Source organism: Nematolebias whitei, chromosome 14, assembly GCF_014905685.2.
Source record: "Nematolebias whitei isolate Nwh7 chromosome 14, NemWhi1, whole genome shotgun sequence".
Taxonomy (NCBI): Eukaryota; Metazoa; Chordata; class Actinopteri; order Cyprinodontiformes; family Rivulidae; genus Nematolebias; species Nematolebias whitei.
In genome coordinates this window covers 36,912,907-36,921,288 of record NC_056511.1, presented here as the reverse complement: position 1 = coordinate 36,921,288, position 8,382 = coordinate 36,912,907, and the positions used below count along the sequence as shown (strand labels likewise).

Sequence of the window (8,382 nt, the reverse complement as noted above, 5' to 3'; positions counted from 1 at the left end):
ATTCTAACTAGACGCTCTTCTGTTTTTCTTTAGATAGATAGATAGATAGATGTTGTAAACCATTTTTCAATAGTGGTGACCTTTTTTTTGGCCTAGAAGGAGACATATACTAAAATGGAAGTCTGCATTTCACTTGTTTTTAAGTTATCGTGCTCACAATACACAGACGGTGGTTATTTTCATTTTGCCTGTTCGCTCCACGACGTGGGGCAAGATTTTTTTATTTTATAAAACCTAGCCTGAAACCCGTTTTGCACAAGTTTTTTTTTAAATACATTGTGTAAGGTATATAAAAAAGAAAAAAATCAAGATTAAATCCAACTTTAGCGCTTCTGAGTTCTTATGGACCAATAATAATTATAGTTTATTTCATGAAATGCCTTTCGTGCCATAATTTTTTGTTTAAGATCGTTTGTATGTTAAAAAGTGATGGAGTTGATGCTGTTTTGGTCAAACTTTGACAATATTTTGTGTACTCTTGTGATTTTGTGTCATTAGGGTGTGTGTGCTGTGTGTGACTATCCGCTACGACAAAGTTAAGTTTTACTGTAACATCTGTAAAACTGACTGATTATAGACTGACGCATATAAATGTGTTGACAAAGATTGATTAGCTGTGGTGGCCATTAAATGCACGAGTTAATCAGTTTTACAGGTACATCAAATGAAAACTTTAAGCTTAATTGAAACCTTATTCAGAAGTTTATCAAATAATTTGCAAACAGACCATCAATAGACTCCAAACGTTACAGCAAGGTCAAATTTTAGCTCAATATCTGTAAATTTTATTAAAGTTAGTTCACGGGATATTTTGCAGTCTAACAGACACAAACACATGGACAAAAACATTATTGCCCGTGTTTTTGTGGTGGGAGATAAAAAGTATTAACATTTTAAAGGGATTAATTGAGCAAAGTTACCACCATCGAATCACCACCTTGATAAATGGCCGACGGGCCTTTAATCTACCAGCCTATAATCCCAACTGATCAGAGGTTGAGATTACCATCAGAATGGGAGGGGCAGAGGCGCAGACAGGAGGTCGATGACAGAGGCTGAGCTCAGCCACGACAGGAGAAAAGCACCATGGCCAGAGATTGGTGCACACAAATAACCGGCCAATCGCAGCGCAGGAAGATGACGAGGCTGAGGGAGAGCTGCTGAACGAGGGAAGAGCTACGAAAAAGCGAGGGAGAAGGTGAAATCACAGCAGTGCAGAGAGACTAAACAAAGACGGGAGGAAGGATGAGTGGAGGACAGAACGCTGATCTGTGAGGCCCCCAGAGAGGAAGAGGAAGGAGATGAGCAGAGAGAGGAAGGAGGCGGCAGCACAGAGAACATCCATCAGCTGAGCCAGCCATGCTCTGAGCCCTGGAGCAGCAGGGCTACGTAGACACTGCACAGGCGTGGAGTCAGGCCCGCGGCTCAGCCTGCCGTCCCAGACGCCACAGAAGAAGGTTCCCCTTCCGTCAGCTCCACATTGGAACCATGAGGACGGCCAGGAAGGGCGGCGTGGAGATGCCGGCCTTCATGCGGCAGCTGGTCAAAGAAACGGAGAAGAGGGTCAGCTCTTTCTTTAAAGTGGGTCGTGGAGGAGCAGCAGAGGGAGAGCAGCCAGGGGAAGGGGAGAAAGAGGAGGTCTTCATCAGTCCATACCTGGACCGGCCCGTGTTGGACAAGCTAACAGAAGAGGGCTGTGCACGCTGGGGCCTCACGTACGCCCTGGGAAGCATGCAGGGCTGGAGGGCCAACATGGAGGACTTCCATAACTGTGTTCCCCAGCTGAGAGGAGAGCTGGGCGAGTGGAGCTTCTTCGCCGTGTTCGATGGTCACGCCGGCAGCACGGTGGCACAGTACTGCTCCCAACATCTTCTGGGACACATACTGGCCACAGGTGAATGACTTAAACACCCAGTAATGTGTTGGAGAGAAAAGAGGCTCTGATTACTGGTTGCTAACTCCGACTTCTTTGTGCCCACAGGTGGAGCTGGACCAGAGGACAACCCTGAAAAGGTGAAGGCAGCCATCATTGAGGGCTTCTTACAGACCGACAAACACCTGCACTCTGTGGCCCGGAGGGAGGGATGGGAGAGGGGGGGCACCACGGTGGTGGCCACCCTCATCTCGCCATATTACATCTACTTCGCCAACTGTGGCGACTCCCGGGCCGTGCTGTGCCGGTCCGGACAGGTGTGCTTCTCCACCGAGGACCACAAACCCTACAGTCCCTTGGAGAAAGAGCGTATTGAAAGCGCCGGTGGATCCGTGTCCTTCCAGAGGATCAACGGCTCCCTGGCAGTGTCCCGGGCCCTGGGGGACTTCGGCTACAAGGGGGCAGAGAACCGAACGCCCGTTCAGCAGATGGTGTCGCCTGAACCTGAAGTGTGCGTGGTGGAGCGCTCGCCACTGGATGAGTTCCTTGTACTGGCCTGCGATGGGGTGTGGGACACCGTCAGTAATGAGGACCTGTGCGCTTTCATCCACAACAGACTACAAGTCTGCACCGACCTGAGGGACGTCTGCGCTCAAGTCATCGACCTCTGTCTGTACAAGGTCAGAGCGAGACAAGATGCTGCTGCTGTGGAGCTTTAACCTGAACGTCACCACCAAACAGTTCAGGCTCACAGAGCAACAAGCGATCATTGTTCCTGTCTGTGTCTGTTACTCAAATATTTCATGTACGCATGAGCATGAAATAGATATTTACCCAATATGCAGCTAAAAGTCATTCACAACACACTCCAAGTGCTACTAAATATTTGCTTAAAGCTTTAGCATTAACTGTTGGGAGTTAACCCTGTTTGTTACAAAACATCTCACAAAGCACTGGTTGGATGTTACCAAAGATTTCTGAAGTAATCACTGACTATGCATCTAAAACTGAAGAACTGTTGGAGTTGGCATTAGCAACACAAAAATGGCTATAATCCAGTCAGTTTGGCAGATATTGAGCTAAACTCTGCGCAGCTGAGAGTCGTACCCAACACGTATAGTGAGGGCTAACGCCTCACGAGACCTCGTGAAATTATGCACAATGTAAATGCTCAAAGTATGACAAGTCTGTCTCCCATAAGATAACTTTAGTTTAAATCTCTTGCATGAAAAGTGGTGAGCGACATACTTCAAGGAATGTAGGATTCAATTCCAAATATACTAAATCTTAAGTTGGATCTAAAAGTTGACAACATCCCTTTTTGTTTTAGTTCAGTTAATAATTTTCAAGGCTTCCATCGTCCTCAGTCAGTGCATGAAGAAAATGTATCGTTTAAAACAGAAAAACAGAGAACAGCCATTCAAGGTTTATTAGGACAGAGTGCTCTTATTGCACGCATTGGACTTGAACAGTCGGTAAAGAAATGTTTGTATGTGTGTGCTCTAAAAACAGCACCACGAGAGATTAGATAAAGGCTTCCAGGAGTAAAAATCAAAACATAAACCCTGCAGCACAGTTTGGTTCTTGTGCACAGTGGCCGTGACAAATAGGAGTTTAGGCAACTAAACAAATGTAAATTAAGAAAACCTCCTAGTTATTATGAAATAATCTTTCAGTAAAAGACTAATGAAAAACAGCGATATGATTATATAGATCACAGCTGTTTTTAAAGCAAAGACTCTGACCTCTGCTGAAGCATTTTGTCTAATTCAGACTGCGGCTGCTGCTCATGAAGAACGGTTCAGTGTCTCTAAATAGACTGCAGGGGTGTCAGAACCGGTTGCATTGGTTCTTCTGGATCATCTAATACGCTCTGAATGTTAATGCTCCTAAAAGATACATGACTTTATGTTTCCTTTGGTAGAATAAATAAAACCAGAGGAAAAAAATGCATTGTGGATGCTTGTTGCTGAATGATTTTGCTGAAAGCTGCCAAACAAGCTACTTGAAATACATAAATAGTTGAAAGATATAAAGATGAGCTGAAAGGAGAACAAAAAAGCTGAAATTATTATTATTTTTTTATCTTGAAAGAAGCTGAAATTAGCAGAAAGAAGCTAAAATAATAGAAACATGCACAAATTGGAAATTAAAGAAGGCTGAAAGGAGCGCAAAAAGCCTGAATTAGCAGAAAACACTAAAAGCAAAACAGCTAAAATTAGCAGAAAATCAGTTAAAAATAGCTGAATAAATCACAAAAAAGCTGAAATTAGTACTTGAGGCTGAGCAAGAACAGAAACTTGAATAGGAATAAGGGTCAATGTTCAAGGTTCTTTATTGTTATGGCATCACATGTGGTACATGAGGTGGAACAAAATTGTGTACGCAAGGTCCCAGTTACATCCAAAAATAGCTAAAATATAAAGTATAAAAAGAAACAGTACAAGGATCTAAGATATATATGTTAAACACTAATAATGTAAAATAATCTGGTGTATTAAACAGCAGCCTGAACATGAGTCTGTTGTGAGCAGATGGGTATGAATACAGCAGCTTAAAGGCAAGAGATCAGCAGCATGGATAATCAGCAGCACAGACAAGTCAAATATCACCAATCAAAGTGGATTGGTATTTTTTTCTTACAGTGATAAGATAATAATAAGCGATAAGAAGCTGAAAAGAGCACTTAAAAATTGACAATAGCTGAAAAGTTGCCAAAAATGTGAAATTAGGCAAGATGAGCTGAATTTTGCAAAAAGGAACTATTAGGAGCTTAGAAGGCTGAAAAACACAAGTAGATAAAACTTAAATGAGCAGAATGAAGCTAAAATGAGTTAAAAGAAGCTGATAATAGCTGAAACAAGCTTAAAAAAGCAGAACCAGAGCAAAAGGTGAAATGAGCAGTGGAAGTTGTAAACAGCTCAAAGGATAAAGGATGTGAAGAGCTCCATTTATTTTCAATGATGAAAACATGGCTGAAAAAGCTAAATATTTCAACGAGTTAAAATTTCACAAATACAGCAGGAATGTCCTGAATAAGCTGAATGTTTCGACATATAAATAGCCAAAATTGCATAAAATCTGGGGAACAAGACAAATGCTGAAAACACTGTAGAAGAAAAACAGATCTCAGTGAATGTTTTACAAACATTCACAAAATCAAGAGGGCATTTGTCCACATGCTCTCATCTGCTCTCTCTCCGCCTGGACAGCATGTTACTGTTACATAACAGAGATTTCAGTTTGGATGAGCTGCATGACCTCAAAATGTCTCACTCCGTTTACATCCTTCCCGCTCTGCTGCGTCCGCCCGGTGTGCAAACCTCGAGGTGGAAAGAATCCATCTCTGAAACTGCTCACGCAGGATGAAAAAAGAGTGTTGACACTTGTAAGGTCAGACATCATCACTCACTGATGCCGCTTGGCTCCACAGGGCAGCTTGGACAACATCAGCATCATCCTGCTCTGCTTCCCTGGAGCCCCCCAGCTGTCAGCAGAGGCGTTGCATCAGGAGGCCGAGCTGGAGGACCTGCTGGAGGCTAAAGTGGCAGGTTAGTGATTGAAGGTGAAATGATAAACTGCTTTTGTCTGTGTTCAAAATGGCAGCCACAACCAACTAAAAAAATAGCTGTAATGTAGTAAGTTGTTTATAAATAATTAGCTAAAATTTAGTGTAGCTGAAAGTCATTACCAGCTCCGCATTGCTTAAACTTTAGCCTTAACTATTGAGGTCAACCCTGTCTTTCTGTCAGCAAAATATCTCATAATCATTAGTACAGATACTAAACTCTCAGGAAGTTATCCCCAAATGTGCATTTACAACTGATTAACTCCAGTTAAGAGCACGGCGGCTCAGTGGTTAGCACTGTTGCCTCACAGCAAGAAGGGCCTGGGTTCAATCCCCAGTTGGACCTGGAGTCTTTCTGTGTGGAACTTGCTTGTTCTTATAACGTGCTTGCATGAGTTTTCTCTGGGTACTCCAGTTTCCTCCCACAGATCAAAAACATGCATGTTGGGCTGCCTTCAGGCCCAGGCCTCCCTTGCAAAAGAGATCTGTGATCTCAGAGGGATTTAAATAAAGGTTGATAAATAAGATGATCCTGTTCAAGATGGCCACCGCAGCTAATCAACATTAGCTGACACAAAATGGCCATGGTGTCAATTTTATGACGTCTGTTTTACAGATGTTGAACTAAAATTGGATGTGGCAGTAGCTGAGAGTCATTCACAACACATATTTGAGTGTTAGGTTGTCCCTTAGTGTTAGATTGTTGTTATTTTCAAGGTTTGACCAACAAAACTACAACCTCATCATTTCCCAACATGAAAAACAAGCGGCAGGTTAATGTCCCCCAACTCTGAGGGATTAGAAAAATGTTTGTAGTTTTAGAGATGACTGTTTTTCTGGACTGCAATTAAACAGGGAGTGCAAGTAAACCTTAATGTTTTTGGTGTAACATATTCAAGTGGGTGGGTGGTGTTAAAATGTGGAGAAGAGGTAGTTGTGACGGATTCTGACGAGTGGAGGAAGCAATTTTATTCACCACCAGGAGCAGTGGTGGAGCCAGGGGGTGGCCAGTGGAGGCCTCGGCCACCGTAGATTATTATTTAGCCACCCCGCCGGCGACCACCCCAGTAATTTAAAGAAACTATACTTTTCACTAGTATATAAACTAGAAAGCATAGTTCCTTAAAATGATTGGGGTGGCAGGTTTACACACACACACACACACACACACACACACACACACATGGCAACGGCCATCTAGGATTTTGTCGTGGCACCCAGTTTTTGATAGTGACACTTCTTACACCTAGATGCAACCATACACCAAAATGAAAGTCAGCACGTTGCTAATTTTTCAAGTTGTCCAGGTCACAAGACGAACGGACATATCATGGCAGCCATCTTAGATTTTGATGTGGATGCCCAACTTTGGATAGGGACTTTTTGTTAAATCTGGATACAGTGACACACCAAAACGTTTTATTTTAAGTTATCTCAATCACAAGGTTAACATACATATATGGTGGCAGTAGAGAGTAAAATGCATTCTTTTAAGGAATGCTAGGACTTATATTTGTATTACTTTGTTTAAAATAAACCTTAGTGAACATAACCAGTGTTGTTCAGAAAATCCTAATAGTAAATACTTTTGCCTTGTTTTTAAACAAATCCGTTTTTCAGTTACATGTGTGAGTTTTAAAAAACACTTACCGTCATCGTACAACTCCATAAAGAACTGTCAGATGAAAAGTGTTCGTTGATCTCCGACAGAGATTTACGATGAGTTATCGGCCAGCGGAGAGGAGCCTGATCTGCTGGCTGTCCTCACAGTTCTGGCGTCCACCGTCATTCCCGGGTTACCTCCAGGTGGAGGCATTCAGAGCAAGTAAGACATGCAAAAACAACTGTTTACATGTTCGTGTGTCAAAGCCACATGTTTACAACATATATGGATAAAATAAACTATGCTACTTTTGTGTGTTTAAGGAGGAACTGTATTATCTCTGCTTACTATCAACAAAGAGAGCAAAGAGAGACGCGCAAGCCTGAAGTACCAAATGTAAGAGAACCTATCTCCTTAAAACTATTACAAGATATATTTATTCCTTGAACATGCACAGCTAATGTTGCCTGCGACTTCTTTTTTTTTATCTTTTCCAGGATCTTGGAAGCTCATGAGAAGTTGAAGCAAGTTTTGTCTTTTTGAATTCACAGAGGGACTGTAATTATTATGAATATTAAAAGTGTTTCCTTTTGTGCAGTGTATCAAAAAAGGAACTCATGAACAGACGGTAGTGTTTGTTTATATCATTCTAGCAAACAGCATCTTGTGCTAACAAATTTGACGCAAAAAATAGTTCTAATAATACTTTATATTTATACTATATTTTGTTAAACCTCCTCGGAGACTGAGAAACGATCTTTGCCTCTTATTTTGTGAACAGACAGTGCAGATAATTTACACATTTGACAGACTGTAAAACTACATTACAAACAACTTTGAAACCATATTTTCATTTGACAAAATCAGGAATGAATACGAGTTAAATTGTAATTTAGAGGCAGTATTTTTAAAAGTGAAATGAAATATAAAGAATTTAATGTTTGCCTTTCTTTTCCAGCGTAGTAAAATGAAAGATAGCTTTGTAAAAACTAACCAACTGTTAACAAGAAGCTAAATTATGTTTATTTGTTCAATCAGGGAATGCTAACGAACAAGCGTTGTCAAAGCTAAGCAGTGATTAGCATGCTGCTAAATTATGTCTGTTTCTTTAACCCAGGGGTCTGCAACCTGCGGCTCTGGAGCCACATGCGGCTCCTTAGTCCCTCTGCAGCGGCTCTTTCAAGCTTTGACCAAAACTAATTTTTAACTGAATTTTATTGGTTCTCATCACAACAAAAAGAGCTAGTTTTAGTATTTTCTTGTCATTTCCTTTGCAAATATGTGAATACAACAACTACTGTAATAAAAGGAGTAAAACATATTCACTTTCACTTTATG

General features: G+C 41.5%; 1 protein-coding gene across 1 annotated transcript; it reads left to right on the top strand.

Annotated features, from left to right (window-relative positions):
* The first annotated feature begins 1,168 nt into the window (after nt 1-1,168).
* ppm1nb (protein phosphatase, Mg2+/Mn2+ dependent, 1Nb (putative)) lies at nt 1,169-8,087 on the top strand. The gene is made up of 6 exons (XM_037688072.1): nt 1,169-1,894; nt 1,982-2,553; nt 5,307-5,424; nt 7,152-7,266; nt 7,368-7,440; nt 7,542-8,087. The coding sequence occupies exons 1-6, from the start codon at nt 1,489-1,491 to the stop codon at nt 7,557-7,559; spliced, it is 1,302 nt and encodes a 433-aa protein (XP_037544000.1). The 5' UTR covers nt 1,169-1,488; the 3' UTR covers nt 7,560-8,087.
* The last annotated feature ends 295 nt before the right edge of the window (nt 8,088-8,382 follow it).